Raw genomic sequence first — 20,555 nt, 5'->3', positions numbered from 1 at the left:
CTCAAGTCCCTACCAACTGATAGATGGATAAAGAAGATGTGGTGTGTGTGTGTGTGTGTGTGTATATATATATATATATACACACACACACACACACATATATATACATACACACAATGGAATACTACACTCAGCCATAAAAAAAGACAAAATCATCCCATTTGCCACAACATGGATGGGCCTTGAGGGTATTATGTTAAGCAAAATAAGCCAGAGAGAGAAAGACAAATACCATATGATTTCACTCATACGTGGAAGATAAACACAGGGATAAAGAGCATAGATTAGTGGTTACCAGAGGGGAACAGAGTGCAGGGTGGGTGAAAGGGGTAAAGCGGCACATATGTATGGTGACGGGAAAAATAAAACCATGAATGTCATCATTCCCATTTTATAGTTAAGTAGACAAAGGTCCTGAAAGTGTGTCTCTTGGAGTTTGTGAAACCAAGATAATGTATATAAAGCACCTAGCATGGTACGTGGCACAGAGGAAGTACTTAATAAATAGTAACCATCACCATCATAATCATCATCATCATTATTATCAGCATCATCAAAGCACTAGTTTGTGCTTGATGATACAGAGATGAAAAATTACATGGTCTCTGCTTCAAAGAACTAATAACACAATGGAACAGAAAGACTTTAAAAGTGACTATTCTCCAAATTGCTAACATAATATAAATTTGAACAATCATTTTGGAGGAAGAGTGAGTTGAATCAGAGAAGGCTTCACAGAGGACATGGCATCTGAGCAGGATCATAAAGGATAAATGGGATGTATATAAATAAAAGGTGGGAAAATATAATCCAGACAAAGAGAACAGGAAGAAAAAAAGGCCAAAGATTTCAAAGGACATAGCGTGCTCAGGGAGAGACGAAAGCACAGACGTGTGGCTGGTAAGTTAGAGGAAGAACTAAGGTAGGACAGGTCTCCTCACGTGGATGGCCGAGAGTTTGCACACACGGCTGAAAAGGAGGTGCACCTTCACGCTTTGAAAGCACAGGATTTACAGTTGTCAGACCCAGATCCAGGTCCCAGATTTCCCACTTCTTGACAGTGTTTCATTGACCAAGAAGTCACATGACCGTTCTGAGCCTCAGTTTCCTTATTTGTAAACTGGAGATGAGTAACAAGCCCTTACTCATGGGGTTGTTGAGAATTAAAGAAATACATAAAATAAAAGAATACACTTAAAGCACATAATACATTACTGGCGTACAACTAAGCACTTCAATTAACAGCAATCATTAATATTGAGGACATTTGGTCTTATTTGTATGGAATGGGAATGATGGAGGGTTTCTGAGCAGTGAAACATCATAATCATGTGAGCGATTACCAAAATGTGCAGGCTGGGGCAGGCTGAGGCCTGTTTGGTGAGCAGTGGTCGAATTAAGTATAATTCAGGAGGAAAAGAGTTTAAGGCACATTTTTGGCCTTGAGTCTAAGCCAATTTCACATATTTTCACATAGCCAGCTTCAAATATGAAGCTGATTTTTTGACCCTGTCACCCAAGTCCCAGGTGGGGGATGAGTACGATGAGCTAACCCAGGAAGAAGCTGGAGTCATGAAGACCAACTGGAAGTTATAACAATAACCCAAGACCTGAAAATGGTGAACAAGAATGAAAACAATATTAATAATAATAAAAACTTATGAAAGCTTACTATGCGCCATGAATTATATCACTTCACCATAACTATCTTTTTCTTGTATTCTGTTATTTCCAGTTTGTAGATGAGGAAACAACTACAGAGGGGTTTAATAACTTGTCCAAGCTCACACAGTAGTAGTGGAGTCCACATTTGAACTTGGACTATCTTACTGCCTTGTCAATTACTACACGATGCTACTGAACCAAATGGGGGCATATGCCAGGACACTGTGGCAGTAGATCCAAATTATTCAGATACTGATGTGATATAGAAAGATTATTATTATAATGTTTTCCAAGGCATTAAATTGAGTTAGATTCCTTTGACATTAGAACTTACTGTGCAGTTGATGAAATGTGACATTTTGGAGGAATCTGCTCTAACTCTTGGTTGATAGTCCAAATACATAATAAAATTATGAGAAATTCCTAAAACAGAAACACTCTGTTCTTCTAGAAGCATCATGTTTTAGATGAGCTTCACTCTATATCCATGTGATTATTTTTTTTTCCCTTTTTCTCCCCAAAGCCCCAGTAGATAGTTGTATGTCCTAGTTGCACATCATTCTAGTTGCTGTATGTGGGACGCGGCCTCAGCATGGCCTGACAAGTGGTGCAGCGGTGCGCGCCCAGATCTGAACCCGGCCACCAGTAGTGGAGCGCGCGCACTTAACCGCTAAGCCACGGGGCCGGCCCCTCCATATGATTATCGGTGCTCAATAAGACTACAAGAAATGAAAGGCAGCTCTTAGGAATTGCTGTTGAAGACACCAACTAGACACTATCTCCTAAAGTTCTTAGCTGCAAAATAGTTTACATTTTGATTTCAATTTGAGTTTTTAAAATTCGAAGTCACTCTCATGATTCAGCAAATATACATACACACACATACACAGAGATAGAGAGAGGAAAATAGACCACAAGAATTGTGATAAAATGTTAACAATTGGTAAATCAAGGCGAAGCGTACATAGGTCTTATTTTTTCTATCCTTGCAACTTTTCTGTGGGCTTAAAATTTTTCAAGATAAATAGGTGGGTGAAAAACAACCAATTACGGCTTTTACAATGTAAAAAACCAGAATGGGAAGAAGGAAAGTGATTCCATTTTTATAGTATTTTACAAAGGCAAGGAGAAGATTTAGTGAGCTTAGGAATAAAAGGAGAACTTGAATTCAAAACATATTTACTTACTATAAAAGTTATACAAATTATTTTAAAAAGTTATAAAATAGATAAAAGGGAAAATTCTCTTGTAGTTTCACCGCAAATACATAGATATTTGCTTAGACCTTTTTCCCTATAATGAGGATTTTCTTAGGAGGAGGTTATTATACTGCACAGGGTAATTTAGTATAATACTTAGAAAATTAACTACTAAAAGAAACACGCACACATTCACACAACTGGTTTTGGCTCAAAAGATAAGGAGTCATCTGAAATATATAAGTAGCTCTATTAACAGAAAAGAACAGCAGCACAACAGACAACAAAAATATGTTCATTAAATGATTAATTTGAGAATGCGATGTTCTATTATGTAATGGAGCATGAGAGGACATTCACAAAATACAAAAGAATGGAAGGGAAGTGTCAACCAAACAAAGGCAATTATTGAATCAAAGCAAAAAGATTGAGAATAAAATTAGGTAATCCTTGGTAAAAGAGTTTTGAGATTCTACATGACAAGTACATACATAGATAACCCAACCTTAAATATAAATGGTTTAAGGTACATTAAAAGAGAGTAAATATGTGGGCCGGCCCCGTAGCTTAGCGGTTAAGTGCGCGCGCTCCGCCACTGGTGGCCCAGGTTTGGATCCTGAGCACACACTGACGCACCGCTTGTCCGGCCATGCTGAGGCCGCATCCCACATACAGCAACTAGAAGGATGTGCAACTATGACATACAACTGTCTACCGGGGCTTTGGAGAGAAAAAGGGAAAAAAAGGAGGAGGATTGGCAATAGATGTTAGCTCAGGGCCAGTCTTCCTCAGCAAAGAGAGGAGGATGGGCATGGATGTTAGCTCAGGGCTGATCTTCCTCGCAAAAAATAAATTAATTAATTAAAAAAAAAAAAGAGAGTAAATATGTAAAGTAATTTATAAATCATGGTGCACCACACAAAATAAAATTACCATTCTTGAGAATGGGGGAAGGAAAGACTGCATTCAAACAAGAAAAACACAGACCTTTGCAATTTCTTATAAATATAAATGTCATAGAAAATTTGAATGCCTAAAGGGAACATAAGGTCACTTTGTCCAATCTTCTAAATAGAAGTTACAAACTGGCAGCAAAATTTTTGAGTTGGCTTGCACCTATATGCCAATGTTTCAAAATTTAAAATATTTTACACACAACCAGAATTTTCTAGCTCCTGGACACATTGCAGCTGCCTCCTTTCAACAAGGCCTGCAAGAGCTCTCGAGTTCCCTTCAGCATCCACTGCGTCCTACCTTCTTAAGCCCAGTCCACCTTGCTCATTCCCATTACCTGCCTGGTCTCAGTAGGAAATGAGTTTGCAAGCTCCATCTGTAAGATGCTAGCTAGATGAAGAAGGAAAGGAGGGGGAGAGGGAGGGAGGAAGAGGGAAATGAGGGGCAAGCAAGTAAATGTAAGTAAGCTAACAGTGAGAGACACAAATACTCATAGTCTCCATAGGCCCCTTGCCTCAGTTAACGAACTGACCCACACTGCACACACTTTCCTCACTACATATGGAGCTGGGTAGAGCAGCTATTTCCCAGGATAATGTCTTCTACTTATCAGCTCCTATGAAACAACTGGGGCAACTGGCAAGCAGTAGAGAGAACTGCAAATAAATGAATGCATAATGTGTTAATGGTACTGCAGTAGTAGAAAAAGTGTGATTTTTTCCAAATAATTATCATAATCAAGTTATATTTTTAAAAAATTCCTAGAAAGGCAATAATTTTGGTGTACACACAATTCCAATCTCAAATCTTAACTTGATAAAAACTAGGAACCACTTTACGGCTGCTCTCAAATGTATGCCAATCCAGAGTATCTTTCTGAGGTCCATTTCTCAATAAAAGCATGGACACATCTCACTGTAACGAGGCAGACATGGCAGCTGTGAAGTAACAAACATGGCCTGAGGTGGTCCCAAGAAACACCGCAGTGGTAGAGTGGATCTGCCATCCTGGCTGGTGACCACGGCTTTCAGCAAGGCTCAGCACTACAGAAGATAACACCCATACACCGTGGGTGCTTAAAGAATATCTGATGATTTACTTTGCCTTACAGAGCATGAAGAGTAAGAAGAAATCAGATTCAGTGTGCTCTAGTGGGCTTCCTTCCTTCCTTTTTCTTTTTTGTCTTTTCTGTGCTTTAAAAATAATGTGAAATCCCGAAGTAATACCAAAGAGTTCAACGAAGTCTCAATGATCTAACACTGTTCGATATACTTGAAGCTTTAAGACAGCTGAAGCTGGAACTGTGATTAAGCAGCTATTTAAATAAACAAAAACTCCTAAAATGCTCAATAGTTTTGAAGGAAATCTTTTTTCCTTTTTGAATAGTGCACAGAGGAATTCCTCATTAATTACCTGTTTTCTGAGTGGATTTAATTCTGCACATCCTTTTGAGAATCACTAATCTACCGGTTCATGCTTGTGGGTCATGCCTGCTAGGAAAATTTTTTAAAGGTAAATGAAGACAGGGAGTAGAAAGGAAAACAAGGCGAAGGCAGAGAGAAGAGGTGAGAAAGCTTCGGGAAGTGACGCCTTAAGACCTTGCCACTCAAAGGTCAGCCCACGCCCTAGCTAGCAGCTGGGAGCTGGTTAGAAACGCAGAATTTTAGGCCCCACCCAGACCTACTCAAGTAAAATCTCTATTTTAATAAGATCCCCAGGCAATTCCTATACACAATGATGTTTGAGAAGCCCTACCTTACTGTCCATTGCTGGCTCTGTAACCTCAGAAGGAGCTGAAATATGGTGAGAGGAATTCATAGCACATCCTTACCTGGGTGAGGCAAGCTTCATTTGAGCTTCATTTCCTAATCTGTAATAGTATCTGTATGATAGGGTTGTTCTGAGGATTGAGTGAGTTGCTGAACAGCCCTTTCAAAGGTCTTGCTGTAGAGTAATAGGTGTTCATTAGTTTGTTTTTTAAATATGAGATAATATTTTCTTAATTCTAGGTTTAATGGATATATTATTTTAGAATATTATTATTTTAGTTATTGAATTTTAAAAAATACTTATTTTTCTTAAGCAAACTAATGAACTAATTCTTAACACAAACTAGACATACAGATTATACTCTCAAAATATGATCTTATAGGCATACTTAAATAACGGGAGAAAGCACACACATTCATAAAATAAATTTAATATGCACGATCCTCTGAATAATTAATTACCTTAATCTCATCTTTAATTGTAGATGTTATAAAGGTTTTTGACACTATTTCAAATCCCTAGAACACTTAACCCTGAGGTCTGGAGGCAAGACTGTGGTTAAAGTGAAAAGGAAGGTTGTCTGTGCAGGCCACTGAAGGCTCCACTGGTGGCCTGTCTGGGTGGTACTGTTTTACATGATTTACACTTAGCACAGGTAAAAGAAGAGAGAAAAGGGCCTTTCTGGGTGAGGGAGGAGCTGCAGTTACAAAGCAAACACTTTCTGTACCAACAGAAAAAGGCAAAGGAGGAAGGACATGCTGATAACGGCACAAACTGCCTAAAAATTAAGCACAAAACCAAACACTTGGTGGTAGCCATTAACACACACAACCAAATTCTTACCTTCCTATGCAGTCTCCCTGCCAGGAATGTTATGGGATGGTGTATGCCTAACCTGAGAGAGTGAGAGTGTGTGTGTGCATGTGCGTGTGTGTCAAAGACATCCATGGAGGGCAATGGATGTTGAAGTCACAGGGCTGGGACTGAGGGAGGCTTGTTATGTCACCAAGGCGGGGTGAGGAGCACAGAGGCCTCCTAGAGGTTAGGCAGTCATGTCAGGCCAAGTGATGAGTGACCTGAGAGGGTTACTTTAAAAGGGCCTGAATCCACATGTCACTCCATGGGAACTATCTGGAAAAGAGAGAGGGACTCCCCTATGTGACTCTGCCAGGCACACTGTTGAAAAGGGAAACTGAAGCCAAGGGTATCAGGTTTAACTCTGTGGATTCAAAAAACACTTGCCAGGAATAAAAGTTATGACTTTGTCTTTCTTCCTCTTGTTCTTTTTTTCACTGAAGTTTTTTTTGTTTTTTTTTTTTTTGTTTTTTTTCCCATTAAGAAGCCTTTGTTATTCTGTGTCTCTGGAATAAAAAGTAAGAGCTTATTCGGTTTCCCCATTCCGTGATGTCTTCCTCTTTGGAAATCGAAGCTTAAGAAAAACAGTCTGTATTCAAGAGATCCAAGTCGGATTCTTCTATACATTTGGCTGGAAATTCACTAAGAAAAACACTGCCTTCTAATCTTATTGAGACGTCCCTAGCGGGACAAGACTGAGGGACCCGACGGGAAGGGGCTTAAAGCCGTGCTCGTTAAGATCCCTTTCATCATGTGAGGCCAACATCCAGGTCAGCATCACCTGAAAGCAGCGGCCCTGCTGACAGCAGCTCACTGGGGGGCCGCTGCCTGAGAACTGACTGACAAGCTGTGACGGGAATGGCAACAGCTAGATGTTTCCTCTAGAAGGTGGCAAGTGTTCCCCATGCAGCATCTCTGCCTGCTCTGCTATCCAATGCATCTGCAGCTGCTCAGGCTGTTTCCTCAGCCTGGAGTACCATTAACCACCTCCTCCTTCTAACATACTCTTACTTCATAGACAAGACCCAAGGTCACCCCTTGTGCATCCTGCCCTGACTTCTCCAGGCAGAATAAACCACTCCCTCCACCTTGCTTTCTGCATAGCACTTACTACTCTATAGTATAGTAACTAGGGCTATGCCTGCAAGATTCTGAGCTCCTTGGGGTTGGAGGTTATATCTTACTCATATCTAACTCCTCATGACGTAGCATAGAGCATGGCACACGGTAAACACGCAGAAAATAAATAAATTTCTCTTTAGAATAAGGCCTAAATTAGCCACTGCTGTAGCTTCCTTACTACCTACAGACCACAAGCAGAGGGGTTTAGAGAAACTGTGCAAGGCAAAAGGCAGAGTAAGTAGTGGGTCCTGCTTGCAATGTCTTTCCATATTCACCTATACGGCATATCCTTTATTCTTTCACTCAAACCTCGGACACACAGCAATGCGTAGAAATATGCTATCAAGGCATCTGGGAGCTAAATTATGATTTAGAGCCAGAGTGGAATCCTGGTTCTATTTCCCAGGTCTGTGACTCTTGGAAAAGTCAATTTCTCTCTCTGAGCCTTTCTATCCTCATCTGAAAATGGCAACAACATATGCAGCCATCAAAAATAATAATCATTAATGGATAAAGAAGTTGTGGTAAATATACACAATGGAATACTACTCAGCCATAAGAAACGATGAAATCCAGCCATTTGTGACAACATGGATGGACACTGAGGGTATTATGTAAAGTGAAATCAGTCAGAGGGAGAAGGTCAAATACCGTATGATTTCCCTCATTAAGTAGTAAATAACAACAACAACAAACAAACACATAGAGACAGAGACAGAGATTGGATTGGTGGTTACCAGAGGGTAAGGGCGGGAGGGAGGAGGGCGAAAGGGATAATTCAGCACATGTGTGTGGTGATGGGTTGTAACTAGTATTTGGGTGGTGAACATGATGTAATCTATGTAGAAATAGAAGTATAATGATGTACACCTGAAATTTATACAATGTTATAAACCAATGTTACTGCAATAAAAAAAAAATTGAAAAAAAAAATAATAATCATTAAATCCACAAAGATAAATGGAAAGAGTTACAATAGCAAATAAATAAAATAGAAGTGTTTATAGATTTTGATCAAAACTATACAAAAATGTATCTGGTACTGAACAATAACTAGAAGGTAATATGCAAATAAAAACAATTATATCACTGAATGGAAGCATGGGGAATTTTTTCAAACATATCTTTATTATTATTACATAACATTTTCCATTAAAAAAAGAAAATTGGGGTGAGGCCTTACAGGGCTGACATGGCTATTAGACATATGAAAGATCTTTGTAAATTCTGGGAAGTACATAGCTGTTAATTTGTTGTTGCTATTATTCCTATTGCTACTATTGCACTTGAATGAAAAAGTCTTTCTAAAAATGACATTAGAAACACACCTTTGTAGACTTAGAAGGCCTGAATACTCTTTGTCCTCAGACAAGACAGATCTAACATATATAAAGCTTTATTAAAAATAATATAATATATACACTCTAGGATTTTCCATGCTTAATCAACACAGTTAACCTCTAGGGGATGTGAATCCTTCTCTTCTAAGAAGCTCAAAGCAGTTCCCCTCCCTGGTCTCCACAGGAAGGGATAAGAAGAGAGCGTGCCCTCCACGGCAAACAAGGCTCAGCGAGCGTCCTGCCAGAGATGATGGGGTAAGCACACAGCCAGGGAAACCAAGTCTCCACACGCAGAGCCACTCTTTAGTTGTGCAGAAAGTGCTCAGCTCTTTCTTCAGAAACGCCTAGAAATGTTGCTTAGTCTTGGGAGCTTCATAAATATGGATATTAAAAGTAATTCTAAGATGCTGAGGAAAGCCATTAATGAGATACACAAACATGTTCCAGTCTTACCCACTGTCCACACTGGCACGGACTGCTGCAACAACACCTCCCAGGACCTGGAGCGGGTCCCCTGGCCTACTGAGGTCAGCACTGCCTCCACTGTGAAGGGAAAGAGAGAAGACCTGATTCAGAAGAGTGTCGCTCAAGCCTCAGAAATACGTTTGGCCTTTACACTCTGATGAAGCCAGATGGACTCGGACACGGTATACTGCCAGCTCACAGCCATCCATGGGATATGCAGTCGACAAATGTACCGAGCCCTAAGCTATAGACTGAGGATATGGAAATGAAACATTTTCTGCCCTTAGGAGCTCACAGTCTAATATATGCTTGAATATATTCAAGAGAATAACAAGATCTATTTGCATGTTGTCATTCAAAAAACATTCAACCAACATTAAATACATCAGCTATTTTAAGCATTAAATATGAAATAATCATCTAAATTCTCCATTTGTCTTTTTTTCAAAATACTAATTTTTACATGGTACTTACCAGGTATCAGGCATTGTTAAGTGCTTTACATACATTCTGCCATTTAATAATCCCAATAGCCCATGAGACAGGTACTACGATTACGCTCATTTTACAAATGTGTATGTCTGGAACTCTAGTGAATTTCAAAAATGCAACACAGGAAAAAGAAGTTTTAGGTAACTTTTCTGAATAATGTAAGTGATATGATTAAAATCAACTGCTGGATTCAGTTACTTTCATGCCTTTGTTATTTTATACCCACTAAATTTTACGAACTTTCTAAAGCAAATGTTAGGAACATTGTCAGGAGAAATTTCTTTTCCTTTGAAAAAGAGGTAGCTGAGCTCCTCATGTTCCCTTTCCTTCCACCACTGAGATTTAGTTCACATTTACTGAATGTCTTCTGTGTGCTCAGCATACTATTTATTAGATCAGAACCAAATCTTTAGTAATAGAACTCAGTGCAGGGGAGGAGAGAGAAGTATAATTTATGTCAGAATTTTATAAATGTAAAAATATCACACATCATATTTTATTTTAATGAAAATGTGCAATTTTTAGGAAATCAACTAAATTCATCAACGCACTAATTTTTCAAAATATTTATTTTTGTGAGCTTCACCTAAATCTCGATTTAAGAAACAATAAAAAGATAACTATGACTCAAAAGGTACAAGATGTGGCCAACAAGTATCTGTCATCATTCGAAAGAGGAAAGTGGTTCTCATAACCACCACCACCACCATCAAAACATAACGTTAATAATAGGACAAAGCTTTATTATTTGGCATTTGTTATTTCTAAAAAATGTTATGATATTTTATTTCTCTCTCTATATATAAAATTACCAGATACCTCAGAGCATTAAGTGAAAACTGTATGAGCCTGGTTAATTAAACTGATAAAGGCTCATTTGATTTCGGTTCAGCTGCTGAAAACTGACATGCATTTAATCAAAAAGTTCCTCAAGAGCAATACAGAATTACAAAGAATGCTTAAAAGGAGAATAAATTAAACACAACTAAATCTTTTAGCCTAATTGTATTATTCACAGAAAGCACTTGATGCCTCATTATTTTCTCAGCGTAACTTTCCCCTCTTTTCTAATCCTCTTGGATGCATTCCTACGAAGACCAGCATATCAACATAGAGCTAGAATTTCTCAATTGCCGGTTTTATGCCATTAATTGCAGGTAAATAATGTCCTAAGACACTTAACAGATGTCTAATTTCTTCAGTATATGATTAACCTTGCCTTGTGTACTTCAAAAGAACCTTCTGGGAACCATTTTTCCACTGCTACAAAGAAGGGGAATTAGAAAAGGCAAGATCTGAAAAATTCACACTGAAGTCACATGACAACTTGACACTTAGCTGCTTCACATGCCATTTTGGCCTTTCCCTTATTTCAAGAATAATTTGGGAGGAAGAGTGTCTAACCAGAAGTTAGCTAGTTTCTTGACATATTACACACAATAACAATGATGAAACATTTTCATGGTTCTCTGTTCTCAAGACACAAGACTTTGAGAAATCTAATAAAATTCTTTCTCTCCACATTTGTAAAGTACTTCATAGTTTATAAAATGTTTCTACACGCATGATGATATTTTATCTCCATAACAACCACAAAACAAGCACTATTATTGGCAAAATATCACCTCTGGTTTTCCTCAATGACTATTTTATAGCTTACCTCAATGCAGAAATTATTTTCATTATTGCACTCTGTACTATATCCTTGGGCGAGATGTCAAGAGGGCCCAGAGCCACCTCTAGCAGCTGCTGAATCATTCTTAGAGGCTGACCATCTAAACACATGGCCACAGCTTGATCATGAATTTTCCCTTTTTCTGATCGGGACAGATCATAGAGGTTACTATATTTCTGCAGCATTTCCTGCAAAAACATGGTACAACACCTAAATATCCAATAGAAATTAAATGTGTCTACATGTACACAGTAAACATATTTAGAAGGTTCTCAAAGCAAACACATTACAACCACAAACCACACTGAAGAACATGCAGTGGTTATTAATAACTTGGGCTCCAGGGTTACCAGGCTTGAGTGCAAATCCTTGTTTCGCCTTTTATTAGTTAGTGGGCCTTTATGATCTCAAACGTCAGTATCTGTAATGCGAGGATGAGGACAATAGGTTCTTTTGAATAGAGGGTGTTGGGAACATTAAATGAGATAACAAAAAAGTGAGTCCTTTAGCACAAGGTAATGCTCATTAAGGGCAAGTTTCTCTATTATTATTATTTTGCTACAACCACATAACAGTTATAATCAATTGAACATCAACTCTGTAAACCCAGGAACTGTACATATGTTATCTAATTTAATGCTTAGAATAATCCTGCAAGGAGTTTTAATGAGCTCCATTTTATCAAAAAGAAAATTGAAAACCAAAGATGTTAAGTTAATATGCCCAGGGTCACCCAGCCTGCCATTAAGGGAGCTAGGATTAGAATACAAGTCTCCTTCCCCCATCCACCTCGTCACACTGCCTGTCCCTCTTTGATAATATCTGTACAAACTAACGTGACAACAAATAATTTAAGAAACAGGACACAAACTTTTGCTTTTCATTATGCCAAATATGGTCACTAACGTTAATAACACTTTCCAGGTTCTTCATAGTTTCACAAGTAATCCTGACTATACTGTTTTGTCTTTCAAAAGAACCATGTGAAAATCTAAACATTAAGTGGACATTTGATGATACTAAAGAATTACTATTAGTTTTTTTGATTGTGATAATGTTGTAGTGGTTATGCGTAAAGGTATCTTTTAGAAATAGATATGGAAGTATGTACGGATAAAATGAAATGACTGGGATTTCCTTTAAAATAATCCACAGAAGTGGGGTGAAGGGGTACGCATGAAATAAGATTGGTCACGTTTTGATAACTGTTGAAGCTGGGAGTTGGGCACATGAGATTTCCTTTACTGTTCTCTTCATTGTGAAACTTTCTATTAAAAAAAAGTGCCTATGAGTTCGGTAGGGCAATTACTAGTATCCCTACCGAGACAAGAGGGAACTGAGGCTCCACAGGATGGAGGCCTTTAATTTAGACTGCACTAACCTTCCCGAATATATCAGATGTTCTTTCACTGGGTATATTATTAAAGAGGTTACAATCAAGGCCCGAACTTAAAAGGAACAAATGTATAAGGCTGAAGGTTATTTCAGTGTTTGCTATGAAAGGTGCCTTAATAAAATCAAGTAACATCCAATTTAGGAACCAGAAGAGTCTACTACAGACCATCCACAGTCTGACTGAACAGCATTTGCAAGTAGCCATTTGGTGCCTTTAAATCACAGCCTAGTTGAAACAAATGGCTGTTTTTGTTAATTACCCTCTTGGCCCAGGCACACTGTTCTAATCACTGAAAGACAATACTTATTCCAAGGAGAGTAATGACAATTCTCCAGATTTAAACATAGTGTATTTGATTAAAAAAATAAATAAGACAAGTATTTTAAAATTTTTATACTAATAAGTATAAATCACTTTTACTTGAAGATTCCAAGTTTACCCTAGTTCTTGTAATTATGGATTATTGGACTGTAAATGTCAGCAGGGTAAAATCCAGGGTAAAGCCAATTTGTTCCCTGCAAAGGCTTCTATACTGGTCATACCATTATTTAAAGCTATTCATTAGACAGGCTAATAGGCAGTGAAAAATACAAAATGAAATAAAACTGTTTTCAAATTTTTGAATTCTTCCCATTATCTTTTCCATGACGGGTGTGCATTTATGTGTCTCATACAAATTTTGAAGACGTCCATTTGTTTCATTATCTGAACTCCTCTCCACTGACTGATATTTCTATTCAGGAATTTTTTTTTTAAAGCCAAGAATATAATTCAATAAACATGTAAGGTCTAAGAAAAATAACAGAGGAGGTTAGCAGCCACTCATAGGTTTATTTACCATAGCACTAAAGGTGCAAATGGAATATTATTTATATATCTAAACATTGTTTCCACCTATATGAAAACCCTTTACTTATTGATTCGTCAACTTTTCAGTTATGGAAATGAGTATCTAAAAATCCCACGACTGTTCTGTGTGACAATGCAGAACAAAAGGGCCAAAGGCTCCTGAGGGTTTTTGCAAGCAGTCCTTACACACTGGTCCTCAAACCTCCTCAGGGCCGGGGCTCCTGATTCTCATGACAGTGCTTTTGCAGACATGAGGGTCTCAACTAGAAACCAACTAGGAACAATCCTACTAGGCAAAAAATTCATATCAGTAATAAAGTTATATTGGAAACATGCAACATAAAAACAAGATGAGAACATATTAAAAAAACCTGTTGAAGTAGGTATGAGTGGCTCTTTCTGAATTTTTCTAAAAATTAGGGGGAAAAAATCTATCACTATTCCGCTGGAGAGCAAAACACTTACCAGCTATAAGGAGAGCTTGCAAACCATTGTCTTTTCATCATTTGTCAGCTTCAGGGACCCCTCCCTCACCCCGGGCACCCATCCTGGGTTCACCTCAGGCCCCTCTTCTCCCACTTCCACACCTCCCACCTCCCCAGGTTATCAATTGTGTTAAGTGGCCTAAAATCCTAAAAGAAGTGAAAACTGCATTGACAATCAACCAATAATGAAGAGGCTAAAGGATAAAGGTTTGAGGACCATTTCAAGGATATCTGCAAGACTGAAAACCCAATCAAAACGACTAATCCAGCTTTAAAAGATAAATGAAAGAATATACTGATGTTATCTGAGTAAGTGAGCCTATGGAAGAGTTCACTTCATTACCTGTTCGCTATTCTTCAGAGAAAGGATGAAGCTATGGTTGAGGGTTTCCAGGTGAGCAAGTGATTTCTCCAGGTGATTCAAGGTATCTACATAGGTCATTTTAGAATCACTAGCTTCTTGAATGTCTTCTTTCGAATTTCTTTTCCTTGGCTTCTCAATAAAATGTTTGACTGTCTTAATAGCCTTTCTAGTCATCTCTTTACGTGCTTCCACAGATAGCTTTAAAAAAACAAGGTATTAAACAACAGTGTGACAAACCAGCCCTACATTATTATACAGTCACTTGCCACTTAACAATGAGGATACATTATGAGAAAAGCATCATTAGGCGATTTTGTAGTTGTGTGAACATCATAGAGTGTACATACACAAACCTAGACGGGATAGCCTACTACACATCTAAGCTCTATGGTACCAATTTTATGGGACCAACGTTGTATACGTGCATATGCGTCGTTGATCGAAAAGTCATTATGCGGCGCATGATTGTATATGGTATATTTAATAAGACATGGTGAGCTAGAGGGAACAAAAGTGGAATTTCAATATATACAACTTTAACCAATGAATAGGACTTTTGTTATACTAGTTTTTCCTCTGTGAAGAAAACAAAAAGTGGGGTACGACTTGCACTATTAAATTAGCAAATATAGAGTTTTTTAAATGCTAATACCCAAAAGCAGGTGGTGTTGTGATGAGTATTCAAATAGATTGGTGCCAGTGCAAAAAGGAAGAGTCATTTCTACAACCATAATTCCCAGTTCTGATCATTTATTATAAGGTAATAATTCAAAAGAAGAAAATAAGTACATGTATGAAGATTTTAACTGGAATAAGACTACAAAAATACAGCTTCAAAAGCAATCTGTCATTTAATAGTAAGAAAAATAGTACCTAGCTTATGATAAATTACTAGATAGAATATTATGCAGTCACTAAAATTAGAATTATAAAAACAATACAGCAATTTGGAAAATGTTTATCATAAAATGTTAAATTTTAGGAATCAGAAATTATGAAACTGTCTATATCACGCTTATGCTAAAATCTGAAGTATACCTGTGCACATGGCTGAAGACAAAAAAATATATATATATATATACACACCACACACAAACAATATTAGTGACTATTATGTTAAAGTGTTGGGATTATGAGCAATTTTGTTCTTCTCAACTTTCCAGAGTTTCTATAACAATGTTGTTTTCACTCATTTACTCATTAAGTATTTATTGAATTCTGATACGTGACTGGCACTGTGTTAGGTATGCAGGGGTTATATTTTTCTAATAATAGTAAAAATATTAGGCTCACTTGCCCTCAAGAATACAAAATCAAGTCTTAACCCATTTTGATGGAGGCACCACACACCTCTGAGCCATTCTGGGGCCTTTGCAGGCCTCACTGATTTGCACTGCTTTGGATCCTGGATTTTAGCCTCCTGTCAACTACTCAAGTACATTTTACTATAGCTTTACAAGGACTTTGTGTTGATTTTCTAAAAAAAAATAAAAACAGTGAGTCCCTTAGGACAAAATCTTATTTTTCTTATTATTTCTTAAAATCTGCCACCGTACGTCTCCAATTATTCTGAAAAGTCGGCATAGGCTTCAATAAATACATGGCACCAGTGACCACACCTTCCATTTCCCATCAGCCCCCTCCAAGTCTCTCTACACAAAATTAATGTTTTATAATGTAGATAGCTGACATTTTCTCAATCCCATAATAGATACTGGTAAAAGGTACCTTTGGGAAAGTACTATTTCCATTGAATTCTAACGAACCGTTTGCTTTGCAAATGCAGCTTCAAAACAAGTTCTGTAGCCCCCTCTTCCTACCAGATTGCTACCTCCAAGCACCTATGGCATAAAAGTAAATCAGAAGCCACCAGTGACTGGCAAGTATTAGTTATGTTACTGTCTTGTCCCCCGAATAAACTGTGAACTCCTTCCTGTGACTGAGAAACACAAGATACTAGAACTTGTATTTAGTTCAACAGACCTCCCTACTTCTCCCATGATGCGGATGTGAAGACTGAGCCCCAGGGAGGTTAAGTGATACATTTAGGTTCGTCATGTGACTGAGAAGAGTAAAAGCCAGAATTCAGATCCCTTGGTTACCAAGATCGTGCTCCCTTTTCACTGTACATCACACAGCTTCCATTTGGTCATTTCTGCCTCCTCACAGACTCTGACAGAGTGTATGATAGAGTGCACGCTGGCTGAATGCTGAACAAAAGCACGGATGAATAAGAATATAGAACAGTGAACCTTGCCTTTCTAGTCACTTATATTTTTTCCTTAAGAAATATGAGTTTGGGGAATTATTTGGATACACCAGCTGACCAATTGTTTACACTCTCCTAGCCTGCTGCGGGGCGTGGGAGAGTTTCAACAATAGACTGGCGAGAGGGTAGGGACAGGGACAAGCACACACATACACACACGCACACGCAGGAAGCAGAGTCCTGGGAGAAGCAATGGGTCTCTACGCCCTCTGACAGGTCCAGAAGCCATCTCTGCTGTCCGAGGTTTAATGTGCCATCGTCAACCACCCCCGGAATATATGACAAGCAGGAGGAGCACTCAACTCAGAAAACCCGTGCTTAATTTTCACTCCCTGAGTGACTTCAGGCAACTCGACAATGCGCTTCAAGCCATTTCTTCATCTGTAAACTGTGAAAACTGTCAACTGCTGTACAATGTCATTTTAAGAAATTAAATGAAATAATATGTAAAACAATCAGCAAAATGCCTTACCCATAGTAAGTGCTCGATAAATGGAAGCTGAACTTTAATCTGACCAACAGATATAACACACAGGCCGTTTTCCACCTGTTAGTTTTTTATCTTCCTCATAAATGTGTCACGTAATTCCCTTTTAGAAAAACCTTTTTAATAGCTCCCCAAATTTCTTAGCATGGTACTCAAGGACCTCCACAAGCTGGCCCCAAGCTAACTCTGTAGCCCCACGGTTTTCTTGTAACCCACACCTGAGGCTCCAGATACACAGACTTTTCCTCTTCCTTGGTGTCACTACGTATCTTGCTGAAATGCTCTTTTCTCTCTTCTTTGCAAAGCAAACTCCTAATCATGTTTCAATACCAAGATGTGCAGAAGTCACCCTGGCTTCATTCACCCGTTTCTTTGGCCTCTACAGCCAGTCCATGCGCAAGTCCTCTGCTCCAACATCCAGGTGCATAACCCATCTACTTACACACGTGTAGACTGTCTGCTCAGCATTATTCAGTCTAGGCCTCACCCCGAAGTCTATGTTTTCATAGAACTTGCTGTCGGCCATGAGAAGTGAGTGAATTTTTTTGGAGTTTAAATTCCTTGATCTCATCACCAGTGTCATCAGAAAAGTTTTTTTTCCCCCTATTTTTAATGATCTATCAAAGTAACTACATAACCTGACATTTACTAAGAATATAGAGTATAAACAAATGCAACCCTAAGTTAATTTCCCTGAGAGAGCCAAGAACTCTAAGACGCAGAATGATATCTGATAAGAGATGTAAGGGCTTTTATTTGACTGGGCATTTTAGTTAACTGGGCATTTAAACTTTTCACCACTTTACTTGTAAAACAGGTTTACTGTGAAAGACTCTGGGGTGAGATTAAGAAATACAAATTTAACCCTCAATTTACATCTTATAGATTTATTTTCTTTAAACTCTTCTATGATGGAAGGATCAAAAAGTAAAAAAGACTGACCAAAATGTACCAGAGTGAAAAACAGCAATTTCTTAACTAGCCCTAGTAACCACAAGGTATTTTTATTCTTAATCTTCTTTTTGAAGCCCACAGCATTAACATGTCATTCATACATATCATTACTATAATAACCAATCAACGAATTTGTTAAACTATTCTCTAACAGCAATTAGTAATTCATATCTAAAAAAATGTGGATTTTGTAAAATAAAGATATGTGAATAAATTGTTCTATCATTCAATAAACAGGTAATGAGCATCTATTTCCCAGGGCCTATGGAAAAATGAGATAAAAACATGAACCAGGTCAAAGAAATGATATCTAGTATAGGTGATAAGATGGTGGGAATGGGAAAAAATTTAGGAGTCATTCATGACATTCACAAATCTTAACTGGGTCTAGCTTCAAAATACATCCAGACTCTACCCACTTCCCACCACCTTCACTGCTACCACTCTGTCCCAAGCCACCATCCTCTCTTGTGTATTGCAGTGGTTCTAACTGGTCCCCCAATGTGGCAGAGATAGTGGCGCTTGCCAAACACAAGCATTCCATGGACTCTACTGCATTTGCCAATCCCCTTGCAGCTAGGATGAGCCACGTTCCGGCCAATGCAATCTGAGCAGAAGTGACAGGCGTCATTTCTGAGCCAAGGCAATAAGTAATCCACATGTATCATTATCCAGTCTCCCTTCTTTCCCAGCCCAGGCAGTAGAGGAGGGTGTAGGTCCCAGATGACACCAACACAAAACGGTAGAGCTTCCATCAACCTGGATCCTACGTGACTTTGTGGTATAGAGCCCTTTGCAGTCTCTTACTGGATTAGGAGCGTGAGGGAATATTAACATTTGCTGTGTTGAACCACTGTGATACTGGGGTTAATTTGTTATTCCAGCATTACCTAGTAGCAGAGTAATATTTTAAAAATATAAATCTGATCATGTCACTCCTCTGCTCAAATCTATTTAATGGTTTCCCAATTCACTAAGAATAAAATCCAGTCTTCAATGCCCAATTCGGCCCTATATGATTTGCTCTTCGCCTCACTCTGCCTGTTTACCCCTACACCCCCCCTTTCTCCATACTCTCACTCCACTCTAAACATACTGACCTCCTTGCAGTCCCTCAGAGCCTTTCCATTTGTTGTCCCTCTGCTTGAAATGTTCCAGGTATCCTCATGGCTCGTTCCTGTGCTTCCCTCAGGACGCGGCATAAATGCTGCCATGTCACAGAGGCCCTCCCTGACCACTCTATAAAGCCAGCCCTCCCTCCACCCTTAGGTGGGCTCTTTCTCCTTACCCTGCATTATCTGTTCTTCATAACTAATACATTGTGTTTCTGTTTGCTTATTGTCTGTCCCTGTTACGTTCCCAGAGCCCAGAATGGTGGCTCATAAGTAACAAACGCCCAATTTGTTGACTGAATAGATGAAAAATGGATGAGTGACAATATTTTACAAAGACGGAAGAGCAAAAGCAGAGTTGCAGAAGTGGGAAAGTTTATGACAGACAAATAATCACTAGTGAGCACTGCAGTTTGGATAGAGCAGGGGTGTGAAGGGCCAGACAGAAAATATGTCAGGCTTTGCATGTCACATATGGTCTCTGTTACATATTATTTTGTTTATTTGCTTGGTTGGTTAGTTTTTACAATCCTTTAAAAATATGTGAAAACCAGTCTTAGCTAAGGGCTGTACAAAACCAGGCTGTGGGCTGAATCCGACCTGTAGGCCATGGTTTACTGATCCCCTGATCTGTAATATTAAAAAGCTATAGTGGGAAAGATGAACTGAGAATCAATTGTAAGTGGTCTTGAGGGCAGTGCCAGGCTAGCTACGGAATCTGAACTACAGGAATTCAGAAGCCACTGAAGGCAGCTGGTATACTGAGAACAATTACATGGAAATGTCTTATTTGCTCCCCACTTAAAAGCACACTGTAAGAGAATCTTATTTCAAAGAACAATATGAAACTACACGTATCTGAGAAAAAAATGTCTTTCTTTCTCAAGCCTCCTTTTGCCAGTCCTTCCAGGATCAGTTCAGAGTTCACTCCTCTGGAAGCATCCCTGACATCACCTCCTCCTCAGGTTATGAACTACTCCTGTGCATTCCTAAAGCACTCTGTGCTTACCCATATCAAAGAACGTATCACACTGCCTGCATCTCTGACTAAACAATGAGATCCTTCAGCGTAGGAACTGTGCTTTTTAAATCTCTGTAACCC

At 38.7% G+C, this 20,555-nt stretch overlaps 1 protein-coding gene across 2 annotated transcripts in view; it reads right to left on the bottom strand.

Annotated features, from left to right (window-relative positions):
• Positions 1–20,555, bottom strand: part of NBAS (NBAS subunit of NRZ tethering complex) — a 331,461-nt gene that overhangs the window by 43,628 nt on the left and 267,278 nt on the right. For both annotated transcript variants that reach the window (XM_087437126.1, XM_087437127.1), the window contains 3 exons: positions 14,611–14,829; positions 11,523–11,725; positions 9,359–9,448 (listed from right to left, as the gene is read on the bottom strand). In XM_087437126.1, the coding sequence (XP_087293252.1) occupies positions 9,359–9,448; positions 11,523–11,725; positions 14,611–14,829 (512 nt within the window). The remainder of the gene's footprint in view (positions 1–9,358; positions 9,449–11,522; positions 11,726–14,610; positions 14,830–20,555) is intronic.

This window comes from Ceratotherium simum, chromosome 11, assembly GCF_057802395.1.
Source record: "Ceratotherium simum simum isolate JZ-2026a chromosome 11, ASM5780239v1, whole genome shotgun sequence".
Classification (NCBI taxonomy): Eukaryota; Metazoa; Chordata; class Mammalia; order Perissodactyla; family Rhinocerotidae; genus Ceratotherium; species Ceratotherium simum.
This window is presented reverse-complemented; position numbering and strand designations above follow the sequence as displayed.